Here is a 26295-nt window from a genome sequence, read left to right as displayed (position 1 = left end):
CACTATTTACCTACAAACTTGAAGCCAGCTTCAATTCAAACCAACTGACAGCTTGGTAAGATTGACTGACTGGACATTTCAATATTCACTAAAATAATCATGCCCACGAAAACTTGGGTACTAGACTACTACTTTACCATCTTTCACTACATTATCCACTGAACAAAAACTCTAACAGTGTGGCTAATTTAAAAAATAACTGCAAATGTTTACCACAGAAACGACTGCATAAAGAAATGAGCATTTAGTTACCAAATTAATTAACTAAACAAAGTATATGTCTTTTGTTTTCCTTTTTCAAGTAGATAAAGCCACAAAAGTAAAATAGGAGTCCACATAAGAAACAGCAGTAGGAAAATACTGCAAACAACAGGACCACAATTGTTGCTTTAAAGGATTTGGCAAATCTTACTATTTGTCGAGCAAGCCTATACAAGCAGAAACACAGAGACGTAAAGGGATCAAGACATGCTTGTGAAAGACCAGATCACCATGCCATGCCTTCCCAATCATATGTTGGCACCTCCAACTACAATGAGGCCAAAGAAAACCAGAAAGCGAAGACATGATGGCCAATACAACTGTGAATACAACTGCATCTGCAAATAATGCTGTGAAAGCCCCTGCAAATAAAATTTAATAAAGAAAATCAAGCATTAGCAAGCAACAAATAGCTCCATATTTCTGCTTTAAATGACCAAAATGTTCAAGCTCATAACATTTTAGAAAGACAGCTATACAGGTTCAAGCTCATAACATTTTCAAAACATTTACGTGTATTACTTACTTTACAGTCTTGTCCAAGCTTCCAGTGACTAAGAGGTTCAACTTGGGGATCCCAGCCATGTCTTTAATGGGGGCATCATGTAGAGCAACAGTCATTATTTGGTTAGTAGCCAAGGACCACATCTTAGCTTGCTTGTCACAGCCTCAAGAGAAGACAGTCGCCCCATCATCCTTCCAAGTTGAGCACAAAGCCTACATATTAGTATAGAATGACAACGAACTTTGCTCAGGTGCGGATATCCGCACCTAAGAAAAAAAGGTACGGATTTCTAGTTTTGATCCACTTTTCGATCATATTTTCACATCTTAACCGTTCAGTTTTTAGGTCCTAATGTATAGATCACCTCTGCAAAACTTCATCCAAACTGGTGATCGTTAAGGCATCCAAAACTGCAATTTACACGAACGAACCGAATCTGCCGAACCGGAACCGTTCGTGTACATTGTTGTAAATTGCAATTTTGGATGCCTTAACGATCACCAATTTAGCTGAAATTTTGCTGAGGTGATCTATACATTAAGACCTAAAAACTGAACGGTTAAGATGTGAAAATATGATCGAAAACTTGGTCAAAACTGGAAATCCGTACGGATTGAAAAACTGCGGACGTCCGCAGTGGAGAACCGCTGGAATGACAACAGTTGATAAGTAACCTTAAACATATTAAAGACCAATATTCTGAATACCACTAATGTTTATACATGATTTCAAATTCTTGTTTCTACTCCAAGTTTAATTGCAACATGTATGCAAATATATATGTATAAACCTCATCATTAGACACTTCCTCATTCAGCACTGCATCAAAAACAAACTCATGTTTCTCCACATATGTTGTCAACCTGCAGAACATAGAGAATGAACTCAGAAACTCAAAAATCCTCTTAACCAAATATGAATTATGAGTACAATCATGAGCTAAGCATCAGACTAAACAGGAGAAAAGAGGGGAAGGGGAAACAAAAATGTTCTAGGGTTGCAAAAAAAAAAAAAGAAGAGAGAAATGAATTAAGGATACCAAATATTTACACAACCATCATTAATTATCAGACTATCAGCAAGTACGGGTATGTAATGACATTTTTTACCAGTCTTATGTCTAGTGTAGCTAGGTTGTATGAAAGTTTTTTAATATACCTCTGATTTTGCATATACAAACTGTTATTTACTTTTTACATCCCAATGGCAGGAAGAAGTAAAAGAAGGAGGCATCATCTGTATTCAGCCGGCTCTAGTTGCAACAAATATACTTGTCTATTTATTTCATCAAGTCGTTGGCAAAGATAAGACATCTTTTCTCTAGTAAGTTGTTTACCATTAAGTGGCAGTTACCTTGAGCTTAGTCTCATGAACTGTTACAGAGTTGGAAAGTGTGTCTATTATGTCTTCCTCATTCATTGCCAATTCCTTTTTGTTAAGTGGTCTCTTGTGCACCTGCATTCACACCATTACAAGACTGATTAAAAAATGAAAACAGATTCTGAAAGGCCTGGCAGATATGGAAGTGCAACCATTTTCTCTTTAACCAAATCAAGCCCCTTCATAACTTGAACCAACAAATGCCTGGTAGTCTCACTGGCATTGCAAATTGTTTCAAGTAAATACCAAAATCATAAGTATCATTGGGATGGCAGGATAGGAGCCTAAGAGTTTATTAAGGAATAGATAGAACATACCACAAACTGGCTTTCTCTTTGTCAGCTGTAAAAATTTTCAGGAGGTTGTTTTCTGGTAACCGAGCCCTTTCTTCTTTGTTTGTTGTTAATATAAGGTTCAGAATCATTAAAGCTTCTGCCCCGAGAAGGATAATATTAAGGAGCAACATCATGCATTCCAGAGAATGGCATCTACAGATGTGATACAGAATAATTTTAGCAATACAAATAGACAATGCATGCGGATTCATCTCTGTCTATTTCTACTGTAAAAGCAACTCTTGATAGTACATGATGAACTCCCAGACTAACATATTTAAAACATAAAGAGAAAATAATAACTATATACATGATATAAAGAAACGCAGTATTGTATTTACACTTCCTGCAAAATCCCATGACTCAGGTAGTGAAGAAGTTTGAATTATTGAGACACAACATTCATAGAAGAATACTGATGCAATTGCACAGTAAGTACTGAATTACACAGATAATCACATAGTTGATAAAGAAAAGATTTCGCCACCAGAATTACAACATCGAACTATAATGATATAACCATGGGCACACAGACACATTTACATGTATCTCTCTTAAAAGTTTCTCAAAGTTTGATCTATGTACTGCATATATACATATAACAATTTAACCGAGATAGTTGAGCATAGATTCTTAAGAAGGGTCTGTGCATATTTGATTTCGAGCTAAACTTATATCCTTGAATCTCTTCCTTTTACAAGTACAAACTTTCAAATCAAAAGCCAAATTTAACAGGGATGGTTTGTTCTTCATCCCTTACCATGTGTGCATGATTACCCATAAATCAATGACGCTGTCTATTCATGATAGAGTCAATGATTGAAAAAACACTGTAAAAAACAAGTGTCTTGCATGACAAATTCTAAAGGTTTGGTACTTGCATTGGGAAAAACATGGTATTACATAACCAATAACACCATAGGCCAAAACCAGTCATGTATCCTGCACCAATCCATCTCCAACCTTAGACTCGTGCAATTTCTAACCTTTGATACTGTTTTAAGTTCTAACAACTTAATCCCAATTACTGATTCATCCGTTCGCGACACAAATCACACCCTCATGCATCAAATTAAGTACCTTAACTCAATTCCACCATACAAACCATAACATCAAACTTTCAAACACTAGCATACTTAAAAATAAGCAGTATTGAACAAAAAGAACAATCCTTTTATTCTTAGGAAAGAGCAAAATCCCAAATGAAAACTGCATATATTATCTTGTCAAAAATTCAAAATCAACATCCAAAATAACTCAAATTCCCATAGGCCACGCTATAGGCAGAAAAACAGAAAGAGAAAGAGGAAGAGGCGAAACCATAGCCAAAGATAGAGTCCATGAATGCATCGCCGGAGTCCTCAGCAAACCTGAGAAGGCAGACAGCAAAGCCGTTTGGGGAAACAGGGAACAATGCGTTTGAAGGATTAGGGTTAGGTTTGGCTCCTTGTCGGCGGCTTCAGAGTCGGTCTTCGGAGAATCCAAGGGCGACGCGGTGGCCATGGCTACTGCAATTATGCAATTTTATCTTTAAGCAGAAAAGAGATGGGTAGGGACAGAGAGGAAGCAGGAAGAACCCAGAATTTGCAAACCCGGAAACATATAACAAAGCACCTGATGTCGGCTGCGCCGTCGTCATCCGTCCCGGGCATTTGGTGCTCGAAGTCGCACCAATCGAGGACGATAGACTCCTTGGAGGCCGGTTGGACCAGTTGGGGTTCAGATCTCGGAGCAAGGACGTGGTGGCGTTAGACGAGAAGCGTTGTCAGAGGCGATGGCGCCGGTGAGCGGACAAAGGCGGTTAACGAGGGAGAGACAGTAGCCGTGGAAAGAGAGCAGGAGAGCACTCGGGTTTCAGGGAAGAGTGAGAAACAAAGAGCTGAACCCGGAGAACGAGCTCAGGCCAGAGAACGAGCTCGAGGCGTCTGTGCTGGTGTCAATCGTAGTCAAGTGAGAGTTGGGGTTCGAAAGTTTCAGACAAGTGAAAAAAAATACGAGTGTTGGGGGGAATTAAAATTTTGAACCCCGCGTTTCTCAAACTTTTTAACTTAGTCCCTCCGCGTTTTTTCAAAATTTTTGAACGACACTTTACACATCGGTTAATTTAACGACCGATGTTTATAATCACAATAGAAATCGATATTTCATAAACCGATGTTAGGATGTATTTTTTACATCGCGTGCAATTCCGACCGATTTAATAGTGGTGATGTCTGATGGCATAATTCTAGTAGTGCATATACAACAAGGATTACTAGTTATATACTAATTAGGATTACTTAATTATTAAGAAAGCAAATTATTGACCAAGTCAAACAAAGAATACTAAGTCAAAACTAACTCTAACTACTTTCCCTAAAAATTAGGAACCAAATCCCTAAAAAATAGGAACACATAACAAACACATAACAAACTTCTAAAAACCACCAAATTAATTCCTAGAAAACACTAACACATATTTACTATTCACGGAGACACTATTCATGAATTTTTAAAAACATTTTTTATTTATTTATTTTATTATTTAGCTAAGTTAACATGCTACCTAAAAATTCTAAGTTAATTTTATTTATTTACACAAACAAAAAAAAGTAAAGATGGGGAGTTTTTTAAAGATTGAAATCGAAATTTTCAGAAAGTAAACAAAGATTAAAATTGTTTTTATTTACAAAGGTGGGAAAAGAAGAATCTTTGAAGAACAATTTTTCAAGAACTAATCAAGAACAACATATTCATGCATCCCTTAATCTTGTTAGTTACCATGGAACATCATCAACCAAGAAACAAAGATCAACGCAACCAATGTCCCTTATTTTACTTCCCTTTACTTAGTCAATTAAGCAACGCACTTAATCCAACATATTTCAAACGCAGGTATCACACAATCAACGCAACTCATGATCTCATGCATTCGAATTATTAAGAACAAGTGAAAGTTTGGTCAATGAACATGCAAATCCAAGTACTCAACGCAAGTCAATTCATCACATGCATAATCTGATTTCGACCTTTGTCCAAAACTTTTACTACTTAAGTGAATTAGGGTTACAACGCATAAACCTAATAACTAGCTCCAATTACATGCAATCACTCTAAGTTTCGAACCAAAGAACAAGAACATGCAAAAGTTTTCCATAAAACAAAATCAGATCATCATTCCATGAAATCGGCAATTAACAAGAATCAAACATACATAAACACATCAAACATTGAAAAGACTATCCAAATCGCATCCAAAAATCAGAAAACTAACTCATGGTTTCGGTTTTACACAAAGAAAAACAAAAACAGAATTTCTATCTAACAAGTTACAAAACCGAGAAGAAAACATGATGAAGATGGTAAGAACAACCCTTAGACACGTCCCAAGGTCCAACGCAGATCCAAGGCGGCGGCACAAAGTGAAGATCACGGCAAAGATGGAGGATGGCACGGCTAGGAACTTGCAAGATGCGAAAACCTGAAACTCAAGAGCAAACCGGTGAGAAACGAAATTGTGGAGAATAAAGTGTCACCTTGAGACATCAAATACACTAGGTATTTATAGGAGGACGTCCCAAGGCACTCCCAATTCGTTTCTACTTGACTTCTCCAAGTTCTTGTTGATCTAGGATTTCTTTGACACAAAACAGATTTCCGGCAGGATTGACCTCAGTGCACTAAAACGGCCATAACTTTCTCTAGAAAATAGATATTGACGATCTGTAAAAAGTTATGGAAACTAGACATCTGTAGCTTTCCAAATTTAAAGATCATAATTTTCTGAGCTCTGAACGATTTATGACACTCCGTTGAAGTTGACTGATCTGCACAGGCAGATTTCGGAATCTGTAATGGATTTGACTTTAAAGCATAACTTGTGTCCAATTAGGTTTCCTTTGCCATCACATGCCTCTCACAGGCCCTTCACGCCACTTCTAGATGCTTCATGAATACTCCTTTGGTTCTCCTAGCTTCCACAGGTCTCCTAGTATGAGTAGAACTCCATATGCAAGTAGGTTTCCTAGTCAAATACTGCTTCCTTTTGCTGAAATACTCTGGACTCTTCCGGAACCTTCTTGAGTAATCCTTATTCAACAGGGACTCCTTGTCACACTAGAATTCCTTATCTGAGTAGAATTGGGTTTCCTTGTCCAAGTAGAACTCCTAATTTCCGCGACTTAAGAGTTTGAATCTAAGTCAGCTTCTGATTCCTACTCCAACTAGGATTCCTTTTCCTAGTCAAACTGGGAGAACTTCCATTTCTTCATTTCTTTCCATTTCTGCGCCACTTATGCTTCCTTAGCCATTTTTGGACCTTGAGACTCCATTTTACCTGAAAAACACTAACTAAGTTAAATTGATCAAGATAAAGGAAATAACTTACCAAAATATAGGGTTTCATCATTATAAACGTCGCATTTTATGCTCCTATCAATAATCTGTTTTTTTTCTTTCTTGTTGAATTGATGTTACTGATATTGATTTGGTACTACTGGACCAAGTATACAGATATATAGTTGCAATCCATAAATTTTTCTCTTTTCTTTTCCAATCAAACAATCCCAAATACATGAACAAATATATACAAATACGTATACCAAGTAAATAAATCATGTAGGATTTGCTAGGGTTCATGCATTATGGTGATTTTTCATATTCAATCAATAGGCTCAATAAGCAAGAAGCATGAATATAAAATTAGGTTTTGGAATATAAAATTAGGTTTTGGAAAACATTACTTGATGAAGGATGGATAAATCTTCAGCTTATGTGTGCAGAACTGAGAAGGTTGTCTTCTCAGCCAATCCAAGAGCTATTCGCCTCTTCTGGACAGCTCCCACTTCGAATGGTGTACAGGTCTCAAAACGACTCCAATAGGGCTGAAATTTGGAGGTCAGATAGAAGAGGCAGAGACGAACAACTTTGATGAAGGAAAGATTTTGATCTGAGGTCCCGATCAAGAGGTTTCGGGGCGTGCAAACAGGCTGCAGCAGGGGGTTTTTTTTTTCCTTGCTAGGGCTTGGGTTAGAGCTTCGTGCTGATAACGTGTTGTAAAACAGAAAAATTTTGAGAGAGAGAGAGAGAGTTTGGACACAGAGAATCAGATTATGTGTCTTATTCATCTCACCATGAGGAGCCTTATATAGGACTACATGGTGTACACAAAAGGGTAATGCTTAATTACAATCAAATCACTCCTACAATTACAACCTATCAATCACCAATCTATAGGGATAGGCACATATTACTCATCATCTATTTACATGATTATCCACAAATATTTACAACAAATATATGTTTATTAATAAAGACTAATCTCATAATAATACAACTATAGAATGAAGGAAAGAATAATAGATATTAAATCTTCATTATATTAATAAAGATTAATCTCACAATAATATACTAAAAACAATATATTTTGAGTTTTTTTTTTCTTCTTTCTTTCTTATAGTGGAATATAAAAAATTATTAGAAATCTAATCTTAAAAAGCTAAGATTAAGAAAAACGTTGTAGAACTTAATTTATTTTAATTTTCTAAATAGTTATAATTAATTTTTATTTGTTCAAATTAAGATTTTAAAATCGTGTTTTATAGTGGGTAGGCACAAGCACGGCCCGTTATTGACCCGGCACGAGCACGGCCCATCACAATATGGGCTCGGGCCATGGGCCGGGCCGGGCTTAATGTTTAAGTAAATAGGCCGATACGAGCCCGGCACGATAATAAATGGACCGCCCAAGCACGGCACGAAGCACGACTAGGCCCGCTTAAAATGAGCCAGACCGGCCCGTTTGCCACCTCTAGTCTGGAGCCAAGGAGGTCCAGCCTCTTTCCAAAAACTAATATTATCAACTGAGAAAGCCTCTCAAACTAGTGAGTGAGAGCGGCTTTATTACAGTTCATGAAACTGCCTCAAAATCATTTTTCAGTTTCGTAGCTTCCTCAAACATCAGGCCTTCCATACTAAAATTTGCTCCCTCCTTATTCAAAGCGTGAATCACATTAATACCATCACTTTCAACCTCAATATGTTCAAAGCATGAATCACATTAATAGCATCACTTTCAACCTCAATATGCTGAAATGAAGAACTGCTAGAGCTTCAGAAGATCATACAGAAGGGGTTCCAGCAAGAGGTAACATCAAGGCTCCTTTGAGTTTGCCTTCTGAGTCTCGAACAACTGCTCCTATCCCTGCCTTGCACTTACTGAAGTCACATGCAGCGTCAACATTCAGTTTCAAATACGTACTATTGATCTGGAGGCCTCCACCTGGAATCAGCAGTACTTATCCTCCCACCCTGAGTCGAAAGTGACTCCCTAGAATTAGCAGAAACATCCATAAAGCTCCATAACCAGTCTTTGGCTTTGAAGATAACCTGCTCACCCTCATCAAAACCTTCACCATATTTGCAAGCATTTATGTTTTTCCAGACTAACCATGTCACTGTGCTAAACAACGCCAGCTCATCCGCAGAGGAGGTTAGTGCAACATGATGAAATAAGGAGATGAAGTCTGGTTCACACCATTGCCTATACACCCTGGCTAAGAAACTGAATTCCCTACTTTCCTTTAGTTGATAAGTTTGTCCCTAAAAGTCTCCCAAAAAAAAAGACAAAATTGTACCATAGACGTCGTTGTCAGTAAAAGCTTCTTATGAGAAGTTAAAATACAAACCGAGACACTCTTAGGGACAAATATTTAGTCGCCAAAAGTCAACTCATAAAAAGATAATGAATACGCCTTTGCTGACAAATAAGTTTCGGTAAAAACTTCTTATAACAAAAAAATAAAAAACAGGAATCACGGTTTACCAACAATTTTTCTAATCACTAAGGCCTCTCATAAAAAATGACAAAATAGTCAAGTTACCCGCTGACTTTTCTTATGTTAGTTAATTTATCCCTTGACATTTTAATTTTGATCAATCAATTGCACCCTCACTATTTCAATTTCTAAATGACCCCATATCATCAATTTGAGGTCAATTTTTCTATACTTCATCCAAACTTCTTGTCAATCTTAACTCACATGCTAGATAATGTGTTTTTCAATCTTAATAAGTTATTTAGACATGTTTCTAAATATTTCATTGATGATGTAAAACTACAAAAGTTATCGTGTTAGTGTAAATTATGAAAATACCTTCACGTCATTGACATGTTAGTTGAGTTTTATTAAAAGTTTGGATGAAATAACAGAAAACTTATGACAGATCAATTGTAGGGGGGTAACTAGGCAAAACCTGGAAACGTTGTGCAATTTATCAAAAAAAATCATATTGGAAAAGTTAAGAGATAATTTAGCTAGTTTACCTAAAAAAAATAGAATAAAAGGCACGGACTCTTGCGATCTAGGTGCAACACTTACCTAGTAGCATAACACTCGTATTGCTTTCTTGCAACCCCAATTTCATAGTTTATGCTGCTCTCAATATATTCCTACATGTAACTTTTGAATTAGATTTAGGGGATTTATGAAACAGACTTGTGTCACGAATTAGATTTGGTAGACCACTTGGTTCAACTCATTAGATTTCACGCATACAATTGCAGCAACAGATCTAAACTTTTCCGCTCAGATATGTTCTTTCTGTTTACTTCTCAGTGTACAAAGAGGAATCACAAGAATTTTTCTTTTGGCAGAAACAAAATTATAAAAGAGAAACCATTTACTACATTCCGACTCTTGCTAGAGGATTGAAATTCAAAGATATTAAAGTACATGTATGCCATATCTGCAGCTTTTCTACCAGTTTGATCTGTTGGCTCAACCAAATCCAGCTAAAAACAGACTATGCACTACAATTTTCCCAACAAACAAAACATTTTTGTTTCCTTGATGACTCTGTTTATGCCCCTAGTTTATTCAGTATACACCTTTTGCGTAAATCCCAAATTATACCTGTCTCATCATAATTCAAAAGTGAAATGAAAGCATTTTCCTATCCCTTCACCACCCTTTGTAGACAATGCACCCGAATCCAATACCTCTTCAAATGAAAGCTTTAAACTCTATTGAACAATAATGAAAAACTTAAGTGAACAAGAAATAAACAAAATTGGATTCCGTTAAGGATTTGATAAAGAAAGGAAAAAAAATGAGCAGGTTAGGGTATAAACACAGCTCATCAGCTCATCATTGGAGGGACTCATGACTAACCAAACTCATTTATAGTCTAAATAAATTTAGTTTTGACAAAACAACTCATTTGAATGACTGAACTCTAAAAATGTATAGACGGCCCAAATACTGAATAAGTCACTTTGCTCAACTTAATGTACAGGATGAAGTAGTTTCTCTTTCCATTTTTTATGATCTAAAATAGAGACAAAATTTTATTTATGGAATGCGGAACTATATAGATATCCACCTGTACCAACCCCATGGTTCAAACAAGATCAAATTTCTACTCTACATTTCCTGATAGAATCAATATATATGCAAAAAAACTGCACCTTCAATGTGACAACATTTCCTAAACTCCTTGATCTGGAACAATCAGAGATGGATGTAGAGGATCGTTATGCCTGCAAAACATATCAACATTCTACTCCATCAGAAACTTACAGTATGGGTGGCAGAGTACAATAAAGTATACCCAGGTAAATAAATAAGTATAGCTACAACCATTAAATAAATAGTTACCACTGTAACACCAATACAATGCACCAGAAGAGAAAAAAACAAGACAGTATCTCAGAGACAGCTTTTGCTTTCAGTAATCGCTCACGTTCAAACAAACCTTAGAATATACAATTTTGACAGATTCCCAAACCCCACTGCAGCGACTATTTCTGATACAAACTCATATTTCGTATGATCAAACTCAAAATCAAACACTCACTATTTATAAATGGTATCTTCTATTAATATAATTGTCAGACAAAACAAAAAGAGAAATCCAAATGCAAATAAAAATAGTAAATTTTCCAACACCATTAGCACAATTAGATACGACCAAAAGAGTAAAGTTTCCAAAACCAATACGCCAAGGAGTGCAATGAAACTTAATATAATGAATAATGCTATTGTCAACTACCTGAAGAAGACCTCATAGTAAGCTTGCACTCAAGAGCCCAACGGTCCTTTCTCTGCCAAACGTTTCATCATCAAAATCTTCATTTGTGGAATTTTCCTGACAAAGCAATTTACTTTCACGCATAGGATTTAAGTCAAGACCCTCCCAAACCAGTGGATTGTCTTGACGCATTTCGTCTTGTTCAGACCCCTGATTGGTATCAACATCAACGTCTGCATCTTGCCTCACATCATCGTATTCAAGTTCCATTCCCTTGTCATCATCCAAAAATGATGGGTCTGCGTTAAGATCGGAGCACAAATCATATCCAGATTGTTCCTCAGATCCATGATAAGCCACTGTCACTCCTCCTAGGTCAGGTTGATCAGCAGCATCCTTTTTCTGCCTCTTCCATTTCTTTGTAGATGAAGTACCATCGTCCTCAAAATCTTCTTCTTCTCTTTCTCTATGTAAATAGACCCATAATTTTCTTTCCCCATCAAACTGTACACAAGGATCACGCTCATAATGCAAGCGGTCCAGGGCTCCACTAACAACTTGATTCACTTGTGTATCAGACACATCTTCAACAATATACTGAGAATCTCTTATCAAAGTACATACATCTGCTCTGGTTCCAATACTTCCAGGCAATCTGGCAGCTGCGTCTCTCACAAGACAAAGGATCGTAACATGTGGCGGTCGATCACGTTTCAGCATAAAGTGATCTCGGGCTTTTGATGTTGGTTTACCACCACATCTTCTCAATGGGGCAACAATAGATTTTTTACCATCAGCTGCGGTGTAAGAGAAGGCCCTGTCAGGTACTGAATACCTAAGAAGTTCCTCCTTACGGAAATAAGCTTTCACTTCTTCAGAACTTGGATTGATGGTATTAAGACTCTTTTGAGCTCTTAAGTCCCTAAACCTCTCCTTCTCATCTACGTTGGGCTGCATCAACTCCAAAGGCGGTGCAGGAAGACTTCCTATTTGTTGGAGGGTCTCTTGCCCACATTTGAGCCAATTAGCAAACGAATCAACCAACTTGACAAGCATCTTGTGAGGAAGACCCCATGCTTCAGGAGATGTTACCTCCTCAATGGTCTCATTATCCGATGAACTATGAGAGACTGGGCCAGTCCATGACCAACTTTTTGTAGCTTTTTCATAAGCAGCTAATGGCTTCCAACCCTTCGCCCCTAAAGGTGCTGTTTTTGATGAAAAAATCTTCAGAACTCCTCTCACCAGATCCTGAAGTGGTTCTTGTGTTTCAAGAATGCAAGGATCTCCTGGATTCGATCTAACACGATTCACAATCTCCTGAACTGTTACAAAAGGCGTACTCCCTTCTCCAGCATGCTCACCATTATTTGCATCCACCTTTTCATGAGTAATAACGCCATTGGCACCACCTTCCTGACTTTTGTTCTTCACATCTATAGGTTCCCCAACATCTAAAGTATCTTCCGAAAGTGGAGTACTCATTGCCAAGCGAACTGCTGAAAGAAGATGCATAATCGAGAATGAGAAACCAGTATGAACAGTGGGTGTAATTAAAATAAATGGCTTTTTCTGGGGCTTGGTTTCCAGCTCCATATCTGTTGCTCCCATTTCTGTAAGTGGGAGCTCAGAAATTTCCATATCTGAACTACCAGTGTCCGTCTCCATCTTCCTCTTTACCTTTTTCTTCAAGGAATGGGACTCAGCACTGCGTTGCAAATGATTGGACAGTAGATCTTCATCTCCTCTACTCATATCCATGGCATCCTCTTTCCCTTTCCGCTTCTTTGTCACCAAACTGCAGCCAAGTATTGGGACCTCAATGTTTTCACGGTGATCCCTCAAATATGCTTCGACATTCTGGCCTTTGTTTCTGGATCTACCCTGTGCACTACCATCTCCCAGTGAACGCATTTGAAGGGAATCATCTTCCTCATCAACAAAGTATTGAGACTGTGAAACAGAATGGTCATGACCAACTTCTCGTTTCTGCTTTCCACTAGCAGTATAAGTCTTGAGTGAGGGTATATGCAACCTTTCACCAGGTCCCCCTTGAAGTTTTGCATTCTTGCCCAATCTGTAGAGTGGCTTCAGTTCATCATCATCATTGTCGTCAAGTTTATCCAAGCTGGGGAAATAGCGCCCTTCCAAATGCAAGGGACTACTGTCTCCCATCTTACCCTTCTGTTTTCCTTTGGAAGAATAGTTATCTAAACTACGCATATTTCCTTGATCAACAAAACCACCCATCTTTTTGGAGGAGTAATTGATCCCCTCAAGGGCCTGCATATTCTTCATCTCTTTCTGCGCATATTTGGGTCTTTTTGCATCTAGACTGGGCATCAACAATGAAGATGGAGAAGGTTCCATAACGCCACTGGGATAAGCCAACTTGCTCCTCAGCAAAGGGTTGCTATCCTCATCATCCTCAAATTGATCTGATGAGTCTGATTCTGTTTCTTCATTTTTAACAAACATTCTATTACCTTTCAACGCCACCATGTCTGATCCTCCATTATGTAGTTTATTCCCTCTTATCTTCCCTTGCAATGGTTTTGCTCTAAATTCAGAAGATAAAAATCTATCATTCATCTGTGGCGGGGAGGCTCTATAGGACTTGTAATTTAAATCAGGAGACTCCCTCCCAGTCTTCCATTTCTTGCTCCTAAGACTCCAATCATCTGCTCGAAAGGGGGATTCCATAGCGAAAGCCTCCCCTTCACTCCTGTTATTCCAGAATAGATCAGCATGATCGGATGAATCATATCGATCTCCTCTGAAAGGTGCCTGTGGAAGTCTGCCTTTCAAGAATTTCATCTGATCGCCCACTGCATATTGCTGAATATTTCCTGGATACTTGGTCTTTATACCAAAATCATATGGAGCCCTCATGTTAGGAGGTTTTGCTGTCAATACCTTTGCCTCCGACAAAAGGTTTGCATCCCGGTTCCTAGCATAAGCATGTACATCATTTTTTGTAGAGAGAGGCAGACCCATTAAACTGTCAGCGATTACATCATTACCTCTTATAAGATTCTTTCCCACTTTCAGAAGACCAGACTTGTCAGGCATGCTACCACGAGACGCAAATCGATCCCGTTGAACATCAATTCCATATGTTGTTTCTTCAGCATCATCACTACTTATCATCTGATCCCTCATTCTGAGAGCTGCCCCAGAATCATACGCCCCAAGCTTATTCGACCGAGGAAGAACAGTTGCAGAACTGTATGGTCCAGTATAACTCACTGGCTCTTTTTCTAAAGGAGTCTTTGACCCACCCAACTTCAGTATGCCTTTGGAATTCTGCTTCCCATATTTGGCCACTTCCAAAGACGGTGACCGCCCTTTTGATGCAAAATCCATATTGGAGCCCACCCCATATGGAGAATGACGACTGATTTGCTGTGCAACTTTCCTGTCCTTGATCTTGTTACTCCGTAGACCTTCACCTGAATCTCTTTCTGATGAGTCACTGGCCATATCTTCCATCTTCTCAGACATCAAACTCTTCTGGATTCTCATTATATTCAACACCCGGAGCCTCTCCTCAATACTGTATCCCTTGCAATTAAGCCAAGCATCCCTTATCTGACAGAGATTACGAACCATAGTGTTCTGATGCTTCCTCAAAAGATTGTAGTGTCGCCGGTGCTGAAAGAAATTCAAACCCTCCCGGTAAAGGGCAACTCTTGGCTCGCACAAACCTCCCTTCAACATATCAAACAGCCTGGTAACGGGGCTCCCAAAATGGAAGTTACACCCCGTAAAGAGCTCCTTGAGGGTAATCATAAACGTCTCCTGGTCCATGTCAGGCAGATACTTAGTAAGGCCGAACTGCTCCTCCTCACTCAAGCACTCATTCCACACATCCACTGACAATATATCCTCCAGACTCGGAAGATCATACAGCTCGAAAGGAATGCCGCAAGTCTGATTCCCAACCTGGCAATACTCGACACCGGTTTCCCCCAATTCTAACAAATCAAAGTCATCCGACCCGGCCCCGGAGTCAGCATCATCAAACTCATCATCATCATCAGATTCAGCAGCAGAGCTACGCTGCTGGAGCTCATCATCGTCACTGGAGACACTCTTCCTACTACCAGGAGAGACCTCCGAATCCAACCTCGAAACCTTGAAGTTATTCTTCTCAATCGCCATAGACTCCCCCTAAAAAAAATTCACAACCAAATGCCAAAACCCGCCAAAAGCAACAAATTTCAAAACCAGGCCACCTCCAATCTCACCAGACCCCAAACTCTCACACCATCACACAATCAATCAAACCCTAATTCCACAACAACAAAAAAAGAAAGCAAAAACCTCAAAAATCCGCGACTGCCAAAACTGAAAAAGCATACAAATCGAAGCAATAACACCGAGATTGAAAAAAACCCCAAAAATTTACGACATTACAAACTCGCGCAGATTGAGATTGGAAGGAAGAATTACCTGGAAGGAGCTTCAATTGAGCGGCGGAGGAGGAAGAGCCAGACATGGAAATTGAAGGTTGCGAAAGGAAGAAGGCGATTGGGGGAGAAGAGGAGAAACCCTAGACGAAGAAGAAGAAGCGGTGGTTTTGGTTATAGAGATATGTGCGAGATATTATTTTTCTTAGATGTGTGTGTGGGAGAGAGGAGGTCGCAGGGGGGTGAAGAAGACGATGGTGACGTGGAGAGAAGTGGCCCGTCTGATTTGGCGACGAGGGGAAGATGGGAGCAGGTGCAAAAAGACCAAAAGGGGCACGAGCGGGAAAGCGGAACGAGGCCCCCTTTAAGCGTGTGCGTGTAAGCTCAGCTCAGAGAGAACGAGCAAAAACTGGAGAAAGCAACCGGAGAGCGAGGCAGGGAGCCCGAGTCGACTCACCGCCCAATTCCCCCGGCACGGACCGTTTCGTTTCTTTTCTTCTGACCCGTTTCGTTTGGCCATCGAACGGCGTCGTTCTGCTTAAAGTTTTTTTTTTTTTTTTTTTAAGTGGGGACTTATGGAACAACGACTTTTCCGAGCGTTGCATGTGGGCCCCCCCCCGCATTGGTTTTTTCTTCTCCCAGTAGTGACTAGTGAGTACACATGTATCAGAGAGGAGAACTTTAAACTTTACCAAAAGAAGATGTACTAGAAAGAGAGCTGTTTGACTATTTCTCACTTCGTCCACACTTGTAAAAGGTGTACTACACCAACTAATTGTCCTTGTACATTATAACATTGTTATAAAAAATTTCTATAGAAACTAACAAAAATTGAACGTAAATCGTCAGCCTCCTCAAGATAATTACCAACAATAGAACTATTGTTATGACCTTGAGATTTGTAGACCCAACCATTAAAATCTGCAATCCCAGCATGCAAAGAATCGGTAGACCAATCAAAACTAAATTCGTCCCCGTATAAAGAATATTGCTCGCCAAGTCACTCAATTGTGGTACTCACAATGTGATTATACTAAAACTCCTTGTAGAATTTAGAAATGAGCATTCCACCTTAAAGTAAAAGCAGCACACCCAGAGGAACAAAAATAGCACAATTGAGCAAAAAAAACCGGTAGAAGATCTCCTGGGTCCCAAATCCAGACCCATGGACAGGTCTGACCCACGAAATGGTGAAAATAGGCCAAAAGAGTGACATAGGCCCAATAGCAGGCCCAAATATGGGAAACCCATATTGATATGTACATCTATAGTAGGGCACCCAAACTTAGCAGCCCCTCATTGTCAAACGGCGTCTACCTCCATCCCAGCCACCAAATCAGAGACCGTTGTCTCCTTGGAAAGCCTCTATCAGTCCCAGCGATAACAATCATGCATGCCCAAATTGATCTGAACACCTAGCCATAACCACCAATCTCCCTATTCGTTGCCACCACAAGCAGCAAATTAGGTACCGTCGCGACCCAGCACAGCCACCACAGCCACAAAAAGGTGAGCCAACTACCACCCAAAGATCGATGCCGGAGACGGCCATGTCTAGGTCGTGGCCAAAAGTCACCCAACCCAATTGTGACCATCAACCATAACCACAAACAATCCCCGAATCGGAGAAAACTCGGCTTGAAACTGATAGGCGCAGTGGCAAAACTTGCTGCTGTGCTTGGCCGCTAGTGCGACCGCTGGTGGGGAGACACTGAAGGCTCCCATCGATGTCATTTGTCTTCCGCGGTGCTAGGGCAGCGAGAGCTTTCGCTCTCGAGTTTCATTTTTTAGGTTTTATAATTGTTCCTTTTATCCTTAAAATTATTTGCCAAAGCTCTATTGGAACTAGTGCTTTTTCAATCATTACAAAACGTTATAACAGAAGGCAGTAGAGAAAAAGAAGAAGATGGGAGTGCTTACTTTCACCTATCCTAATAACGATCCCAATCGATCCTAAAGGAAATGAGATGGTGCTTGTTTAGAGTTTGGTCCTTGACCTAGTCCATCTTTGCTAAAGATCTTCTATGAGTCTTCTTAGAAATGTTGCTCAACGTGCATACCACAATTTCGTACTCGGTGCAGGTTTAGTAACAAGGCAAAGTTTCTTTTGTTAGTGCTAGTCTCTTGTGCTTTAATGTAACTTAGTGTAGCAAAGTACCAATGTATGTACTATTCCAACATTGAGGTTGTTTTTCATTTACCCGAAGAAAAAAAAACTAGAAAAATTATAACCAACTTCACACTTACAGTTTTGATGATTGAATTTTCAATAAATTAAATAATAAACCTTTTCCAGTCCTAACTCAAGTCAGTGTAATAATCTTGTTAAATGCAAAAGATAATAATTTTTCTGGAAATCATTTAGGTCTCAATAGATATATAAATTAATAATTGATGAAATACATAAAAGAAATAACCCATAAAAAATTAATAATTAATATAATACATAAAATATATAGCACATAAAAATTTATAATATATACGAGAGTTTGGACACACATGTCCAAGCCGGTTTAGATATAAGTATTTTCCTTATGTCTGCATCAGCTCTCTTTATTTTAACTAGTTTTGAATTTATATTATTTTTTAATAAAGATTAAATAGTTTAAATGTATTTATAAATTACATAATATAACTGAAAAGAAATGTTTTGAATTAAACAAAAATTATAGAGATCAAGATTTCTTTGTACTTAAAAGTGAGATAGCTAAAAGTTTAAATGGAGAGTCAATCAGGACTCTGATGCTGTCCCTCGTGATAAAGATGGAGACAACATGGAGGTAGAGGTTGTCTGTTGGTGTCCCTCGTGGGATAATGGTGGTCAGAGTAGGGACTGCATATTGAAGGAGACAAGGGCTCTTGTGCGAGCCCTACCATTGCTGTTTGGAAGCGATGGTGAGGAAGGAAAGCCGAGGCAGAGGGTGGTGGAAGGCCGATGGGGCTGTGGGATCTACACCTAGATCTCGGCATCGACGACGAAGTAGGCAACATCCGGGTTGGTTAGTTGGGTGGCTTGCACTGTATGGGTGGTGGGATCTGGTCTGATCTCATATCTTCGCTTGGTAGACCAGTGGAAGGGTTGTGACTGGTGTTGGTGGTTGACGTCGACTTCAGATCACATCAGTTATGCTCTTTGGTGGTCAGGTGTTGTCAGGGACAGAAGGAGGGCTGGTGGAGGTGTGACGGTGACGGTGAGAAAGCTTCAGACGACGGCTGACGATGTACAGGTCTCTACGTTGGCCTCCTTGTATTTGGGCCTGGTAGTTCTATCTGGGCCTAGCTTTTTAGTTTCGTTTTTTCTTTTTTTTTTGCTTTTTATTTGTAGGGGGCTTAGAGCCCTTAATAAATTTCTACTATAGGTTAGTAGAGAGAGGTGGGTGTTATCCCGTTGTGTGCACCTTAAGAGCAAGTTCACCCGTGGGTCACCAAGTCACCTACTATTCACTACTTTTTAAGTGTATTTTCACTCTTTCGGTCGCGGGCACAGTATATTTCAAGCCCTGTGTCATCCTGGGTCACTTTCTGGTCACCCTGATGACCTGCAAGCTGATCTGGTGATCCAGATCTTATTGGAAACTGTGCCGTGACCCAGATAGTGAAAATAAACACTAAAAAGTAATGAATAGTAGGTGACCTAGTGACCCAACGGGTGAACTTTCTCTAAGTGCTATGTCTGGCTTTAGACAACGGCGAGTTCCTTGCTTCGTCAATTCGTCATCTTCTTATTGTCAGCTTGATATACATTCGTGAGTGTCGTCATCCTGCCACTAGGAGGTTGCGACCATTTGACAAAGCAAGGAATTCGCCACTTCACTAGGACACAGAAGGCACATAAGGTGTGCAGTCCGAGACAAAGCCCACGTCGCCCTGACACATATCGGTAGGGACTTATTTCTGGCTTGAAGCCAATTCTAATTAAAATAAACAAATAACATAAATATAAGTTAATATAGTTTGGACCCAAAGCAGATGCCCAAGCCCACATAATTCTCAGCCCAAGCCCATGTCCAGATCTACAGCCACCGTACCAGTTTCTCCCATGGAATCCCGCCGCCCACCTTCCGCCATCTACACCCCTACCTCTGCCTTCCACGTGGGATAATGGTGGTCAGATCAGAGTCCTGATTGACCTAGTGGCAGAATGAAACTAAGTGTCACTGAATTTATTTTTCGGTGGTAACATAGTGGGAAAGCTGTTTGTAGTGTATTATGGCTTCGCGTGAGCATTATCTTTTCGATATGTCGCCAAAATTGTAAAGCAAATGAAGTAGTCAGTCATGCACTCTTTGCTAATTAGTGCTTGTTAGAATACACAAGATTAATAGAGACTCCTGATATTATTTCAGGATATTCTCTCAAGGTTTATTATAATATGGGGTTTAGGCACTATGTCCCCCCCCCCCCCTGTATTCTATGGTTTCATTAATGGTTAAGGCTTGAGGGCTGCCGTTTTAGCCCTACCTAAAAAATAAAATAAAAATTAAATATGCTCTCCAAAATAGCTAAAGAGCTAAAATAGAGAGTCTATTAAAAATACTATAAATTTTGTGTTTTTATAGTGTAGATTGTAAAAATGTGATGTTGAGATAATAAAGTATGAAACATGGAGTATGGATTGTAAAATGAGCAGTGTGAATTTTACTCCCCTTAAAAAATTCATGATATATACATGGTAATTCTAAATAACGATATCATTTTTGTTATGGTATGTTAACATTTCTCATACATTAACTATTTTTATCCCTTTAAGGACTCATGTTACCACTTTGAGGACTAATATTACTATTTTGAGGACGTATATGGTAAACTAAGAAAATTTGCCACTTTAAGGACCCATGTTACCACTTTGAGAACTAATATTACTATTTTGAGTACTCATGTGGTAACTAAGAAAATTTACCACTTTAAGGACTAATATTACTATTTTGAGAACTCATTTTACTACTTTTAAAGCAATTGTATGCATGTTATACGTTAACATATTGTAAAATTTTCCCATAAAGAGTTACTAATAAGCAACACAACCATAAATGAACACTGAAACACCTAACATAAATTGCAAAAAATAATACGAGTAACAAAGCGTTGTGTTACTTAACCACCACAGGTGATCGAGTTGGTAAGAGCCTCCAGGTGTGGAACCCCCATACCCGGGTTCGAATCCCACCAACGCTTATTGGAGTTAAATCCCAATATATTCTTGGTAGCCAGGGGGGAGGAAGCGTTCTGACAAGATCCTTCGAGCACAGATTAGTCTCTGGGTCTAGGAAGCCTTTAAAGACACCGTGTGATTGAACAATAAAAAAAAATTAGAAAAAAGCATAGTGTTACTTGATACAACATGGCAACATGCTGTTGGATCAATCATTAGTTATATCTCACTACAAGGTCTATCGAATTTGAAAGAGTTTTCTCGTCTACACAAATTTTATTTTCTTTCTCAATTCTTTCCATTTCGCTTTTTACCATTTCATGGGTTGTTGGATTTAGGACTCAGCTCTTTCTTTCTAATATCTCCTAAAGAAGGGGGTGCAAAGTGTAATTGGTTGTTCGCTTGCCCCTTGTTCACTCCCCCTGTTTTGCTATCCCATACTGCAATCTGAGCGAGATTACTGCACCCCAAACCTCGTTCATTGTCACCACAAGAATATGATGCCCGATATAACCGGCGCCTCAATAAGCTCCATCACTACACCTTAACAAAAGAGGTTGAAATAGACCGTCATGAAGGTATTGTATGAGACTTCTTTTTCTTTTTTGATGCGGTATTGCATAAGACACTGTTAAATAGATCCTTGTGTGAATTTGTTCTGTTTCCTATTATTAGATAAGATGGCTAAATTAACTGGACCTTCAGTTGCTCTTCCCTCCTTTGCAAACCCTTGTGACCATTTCAACTTTGGTTTCTCTCCACAACCCCACCTGCAGTTTCTTTGTCCTTCTTTTCCTTTCTCCCAGATCTTCATTCTTCAATCTTCAATCACATGTGAGTTAGGCTAAATTTTTCCTGGTGTCAATGAACATCTCAGAAAATGAAGGTAAGGAGGACCCATCAAAATGGGGGCTTCAAAACATCGAAATTGATCCCATGGTTGAGGCGCCTTTAAATCATTCCAATGACACTGCATTGAAAAGGACCAATAGCAGTGTCAGGAGGAGAAATGCGTTTCAGGGAAATGTTCGTGGTGGCATGGGAAGGATTAGGAGCCTACATTTTCTTAATATCAAAGGGAAGGAATCAGATGCTTGGAAGCCTATGGAGAAGCGCTTTAATCAATATGCAGTTGATAATAGGCTGAGTAGGGACAACTTTGGGACCTGCATTGGTAAGTTATACACGTTTTAAGTACTTGAAATGGAACATGCATGGAACACAATGTATATGAGGATTTAGACGCTTTTGTTTCGCAGGAATGGGTGGACGAGAATCGAAGGACTTTGCAGGCCAACTGTTTGATGCATTATGTAGGAGGAGGAGGATAAATGTAAACGATGGGATTACTTGTGAAGAATTCAGGTTGTTTTGGGAAGACTTGACTAATGAAGACTCCGAAGCCCGGCTTCAGATATTCTTTGACATGTAAGGCAAAGCTCTTGTTCCTTGATTTAACATGCTTGAAGTACAAACTAGAATGAGTGAGGCTGATGATTTTGTTAGGTGTGACAAGAACGGTGACGGGAAGCTGTCGGAGGAGGAGGTGACGGAGGTAAGAAATGAGACTCAATACGTACATGTTTTATCTTCCTGTATCTTTTTTTTTTCTACGCTTAATAAATCAGATTTCTAAAACTTCTTACGGAAAAGGTTATAGTTTTGAGTGCCTCCACGAACAAGTTGGCAAATCTTAAACAGCAAGCAGCATCATATGCAGCTTTGATCATGGAAGAGCTTGATCCTGACCACCTCGGATATATAGAGGTGAATACTATGTTCACAGCTCTATAGCTAGCTATTTCCTTCAATTCGTCATCTTCTTATCGTCAGCTTGATATACATTGTCAGTCCCTTCACTATCAGTTTAAGCTTTTACCATCTAGTTGTAGTTGATATACATTTCTATCACATGTAGAAAATTTCAATCAAGATTCCCCACTTCTTTGTTAGTTCGAAAGGTGCAAGGTGGGGTTGCACTATTAGCTTTTTGCTGATTCCCTATCAGCTAAAGCTTTTAGGTATAATGGTTGCCTAATACTTGTATTCTATTTCTCCAGATGTGGCAGTTAGAAACTCTACTTAGGGAAATGGCAATGGCTGAGACTGAAGTAAAACCAAAACTTTGCAAGAAAACCCAGACTCTCGCAAGAGCCATGATTCCCAGAAGATACAGGAATCCTATGAGCAAATTCGTATCTACTACCACAGAACATGTTTATGAAAACTGGAGGAAAATATGGGTTATTTCGTTGTGGTTAGCAGTAAACGTGGGCCTCTTTGCTTGGAAATACCGCCAGTACCAGAAAAATCCGTTATTCAAAATCATGGGTCGATGCCTCTGCTTTGCAAAGGGTGCTGCTGAGACCCTCAAGTTCAACATGGCTCTCATTCTCATTCCAGTTTGTAGGGGAACTCTTACAGTCCTTAGATCAACATTTTTAAGTAACTTGATCCCTTTTGATGACAATATCAATTTCCATAAGTTGATTGCATTGGGGATAACAATCGGGACTGGTATACATGGAATCGTGCATCTAACTTGCGATTTTCCAAGATTGATTTCATGTCCAAGGGGTCAGTTCTTGGACATTGCCGGGCGTTATTTCAATTCTGTGCAGCCAAGTTACATGGATCTGGTTACAACTACTCCAGGCATAACTGGGATTATCATAATTGTTATAATGGCATTTTCCTTCACTCTCGCCCTAAACTCACTCAGGAAAAGTGCCATCAACTTGCCGGGGCCTCTCAAGAATTGGATAGGGTTTAATTCCTTCTGGTATTCACACCAAATGCTGGGATTGGCATATATGCTCTTCATCATACACGGTTTTTTCTTAATATTTCAGGATCAATGGTACAAGAAGACGGTATGTAAACTACTTCATTGAGCTTGATTTCCTTTGACCAAATAGAATCAATAACTGCGATTGTGCATAGTTTTGTGATCGTGTTTGTTCCAACTGAAAAATCCTAAGCACCTCCTTAGGTGTTGTACAGAATTTTTGCGAACACCGATTCAACTGCATCTGCAAGCACCTTCTAATCAGTCCTAGAATCATCTGGTTTCATATTTTATGACAGTCTGTAAAGCAAAAGCAATGCTGAAACATTCTGAACTATAATTTTTTTTGCAGACATGGATGTATGTATCAGTTCCAGTATTATTGTATGCAACTGAACGTTTGGTCACACTTCTTCAAGAATATTCACACCCTGTCTCTGTCATTAAGGTCAGTACCAGAAACTTTTACCAATTCACTAGAATATATAGAAAGTTCATCACAAGTTCCTGGAACATTTCAGGCGATAACTTATACAGGAAATGTTCTCGCACTGTACTTGAGCAAACCTCCAGGATTCAAGTACGAAAGTGGAATGTACATGTTTCTCAAGTGTCCTGATCTATCAAATTTCGAATGGTAATATATCACGTAGTTCTTGACATGATCAGAAACTAAAATATCATTATACTCAAAGCACTTCATTCAATACAGGCATCCTTTCACCATCACTTCTGCCCCGGGAGATGATTACTTGAGTGTCCACATCCGAGCTCTGGGAGACTGGACTACAGAGCTCAGAAACATCTTCTCTGAGGTAGTACAATTGTATATATTATCTAGTCTATTTTACTTTTGTTCCAATGTTACATTTTCTTAGACTGTAGATCATATCATCTAATTCATAATTTTTTTTTCTTTTCCTACTGTTACATTTAGGCCATAGATCTTTTCATTTGAATTTGTTTGTTCTACCCATATTGTTTTCTCTTCTATAGATCCTTTCATTTAACATATGCAGGTCAGCAGTCAGCTTCAATGTACTCAGACTACTAGAAAAGGAACCCTTATTAGAACAGAAACTAGAGTGAAATCAAAAAAGCATGAACTTGAAGGAAACTACGATCCTGAACAACCAGTGTGAGCAGACTTTTAGCTGCACTAAAGTGAGTTCACTATGGAATCACATATTGGTAACTCCTACTTCTTGTGACAGATATCCGAAGATTGTAGTAAAGGGACCCTTTGGAGCCCCTGCTCAGAATTACACCAAGTATGACATCTTATTGCTCATAGGTCTTGGAATTGGAGCAACTCCTTTCATCAGCATCGCAAAAGATATCATAAACCGTATAAGCTATAGATATGGTCAAAGGCCTGTAAGTTGAGAAGAAAAAGACTTAAATTTATAGAAAATGTGATGCAAATCGTAACCAACACTTCAGATTAGTTAACTTATGCAGGAGTCAGCACATGGCAGTGAAGAAAGAAGCTTAGAAACTGTGCTAAGCACCCACCAACTTGAAACGAATACAAGGACTCCAGAAAGGGCCTACTTTTATTGGTTAACAAGGGAACAAGGTTCCTTTGAATGGTTTAAAGGCGTCATGGATGATATTGCAGAGTATGACAACCATGTGAGTTTCAAACTGCCATGTTTGACAGGAACCATCACTACTAATAATCCACTAATGTGAGTTGATGATTGTTGCAGCAAGTGATAGAAATGCACACCTACTTGACAAGCGTCTACGAAGAAGGAGATGCACGGTCTGCGCTTATTACCATGGTACAGAAACTGCAACATGCTAAGAATGGGGTCGATGTTGTCTCAGAAAGTCGGGTATTCACTACCCAGAATTACCTTATAAACAAAGAATTGTTGATTGACTATTAACACTAATGCTAGCCATATCTCATTTTTACTGTAATTATGACAGATAAGGACACATTTTTCAAGACCTAATTGGAGAAAGGTGTTTTCGGACTTGGCTGCAGCTCATCAATCGTCTCGAATAGGTAAGCCTACTAATTATGATGAATACTGAACCCTTCAAGCTACAAAGTTTTCTGCACTTTGAGCATGAGATGGTTCTGTTTCTTCTCTTTGTTGCAGGCGTCTTCTACTGTGGAAGTCCAACACTGATTAAAACACTAAAGGAGCTCTGCCTAGAATTTAGCTTAAATTCATCAACCCGATTCCAGTTCCACAAGGAGAATTTCTAGAATAGCTACCACACTACAGGACATGTATATGTAGAACCTCACTCCTCTCCCCTTGAACTTAAACATTGCACTTTGAAGCAATAAGAAAGTGTATACATACAATAACAGAGAAAGTGAGAACAAATTAAAGTTGACTATAACTCCCAAGGTGTTTTAATTTTGAGAATTAATTTGTTTGATGCATATTGTTGTTTATTTTTTAGAAGTTTAAAATTATGATAATACAGAG

The 26295-nt window shown here is 39.0% G+C and overlaps 2 protein-coding genes and 1 long non-coding RNA gene across 8 annotated transcripts; 1 reads left to right on the top strand and 2 right to left on the bottom strand.

The window, feature by feature from the left end:
• Positions 1-903: 903 nt before the first annotated feature.
• On the bottom strand, positions 904-2794 carry LOC121053173. The gene is made up of 4 exons (XR_005810956.1): positions 2464-2794; positions 2120-2221; positions 1557-1629; positions 904-978 (listed from the first exon to the last, which is right to left on the bottom strand). It is a non-coding gene; the product is annotated as an uncharacterized LOC121053173 (long non-coding RNA).
• A 7374-nt stretch (positions 2795-10168) lies between these two features.
• LOC112166812 lies at positions 10169-16371 on the bottom strand. 3 transcript variants are annotated; one of them, XM_024303717.2, is made up of 4 exons: positions 15946-16370; positions 13419-15781; positions 11512-13388; positions 10169-10999 (listed from the first exon to the last, which is right to left on the bottom strand). In XM_024303717.2, the coding sequence occupies exons 2-3, from the start codon at positions 15652-15654 to the stop codon at positions 11524-11526; spliced, it is 4101 nt and encodes a 1366-aa protein (XP_024159485.1). In that variant the 5' UTR covers positions 15655-15781; positions 15946-16370; the 3' UTR covers positions 10169-10999; positions 11512-11523. The 3 variants fall into 3 exon arrangements, with proteins under 3 accessions (XP_024159485.1, XP_040362970.1, XP_024159484.1); XM_040507036.1 differs by having other exon boundaries at positions 10169-11019; positions 11512-15781; positions 15946-16371; XM_024303716.2 differs by having other exon boundaries at positions 11512-15781; positions 15946-16371.
• A 5386-nt stretch (positions 16372-21757) lies between these two features.
• LOC112202343 (putative respiratory burst oxidase homolog protein H) lies at positions 21758-26219 on the top strand. 4 transcript variants are annotated; one of them, XR_005800663.1, is made up of 14 exons: positions 21758-22228; positions 22314-22482; positions 22561-22609; positions 22708-22821; positions 23115-23927; positions 24195-24290; positions 24364-24479; positions 24555-24657; positions 24862-24980; positions 25057-25219; positions 25304-25477; positions 25555-25678; positions 25781-25859; positions 25957-26219. XR_005800663.1 is itself a non-coding variant. In XM_024343328.2 (14 exons), exons 1-14 carry the CDS (start codon positions 21919-21921, stop codon positions 26064-26066), a joined length of 2544 nt encoding a protein of 847 aa, XP_024199096.1. In that variant the 5' UTR covers positions 21759-21918; the 3' UTR covers positions 26067-26219. The 4 variants fall into 4 exon arrangements, 3 of the variants coding, with proteins under 3 accessions (XP_040363107.1, XP_040363108.1, XP_024199096.1); XM_024343328.2 differs by having other exon boundaries at positions 21759-22228; positions 25555-25683; XM_040507173.1 differs by lacking the exons at positions 25555-25678; positions 25781-25859; positions 25957-26219 and having other exon boundaries at positions 25291-25471.
• The last annotated feature ends 76 nt before the right edge of the window (positions 26220-26295 follow it).

This window comes from Rosa chinensis, chromosome 5 (assembly GCF_002994745.2).
Source record: "Rosa chinensis cultivar Old Blush chromosome 5, RchiOBHm-V2, whole genome shotgun sequence".
Taxonomy (NCBI): Eukaryota; Viridiplantae; Streptophyta; class Magnoliopsida; order Rosales; family Rosaceae; genus Rosa; species Rosa chinensis.
This window is presented reverse-complemented; position numbering and strand designations above follow the sequence as displayed.

Excerpts from the sequence above, each read along its gene's own strand:
- LOC112166812 (XM_040507036.1), bottom strand. The coding sequence starts at position 15,654 with ATGGCGATTGAGAAGAATAACTTCAAGGTTTCGAGGTTGGATTCGGAG.
- LOC112202343 (XM_024343328.2), top strand. The coding sequence starts at position 21,919 with ATGAACATCTCAGAAAATGAAGGTAAGGAGGACCCATCAAAATGGGGG. Across the intron at positions 24,981-25,056 it reads TACGATCCTGAACAACCAGT|ATATCCGAAGATTGTAGTAA; the intron begins GTGAGCAGACTT and ends TTCTTGTGACAG. Across the intron at positions 25,684-25,780 it reads ATGTTGTCTCAGAAAGTCGG|ATAAGGACACATTTTTCAAG; the intron begins GTATTCACTACC and ends TAATTATGACAG.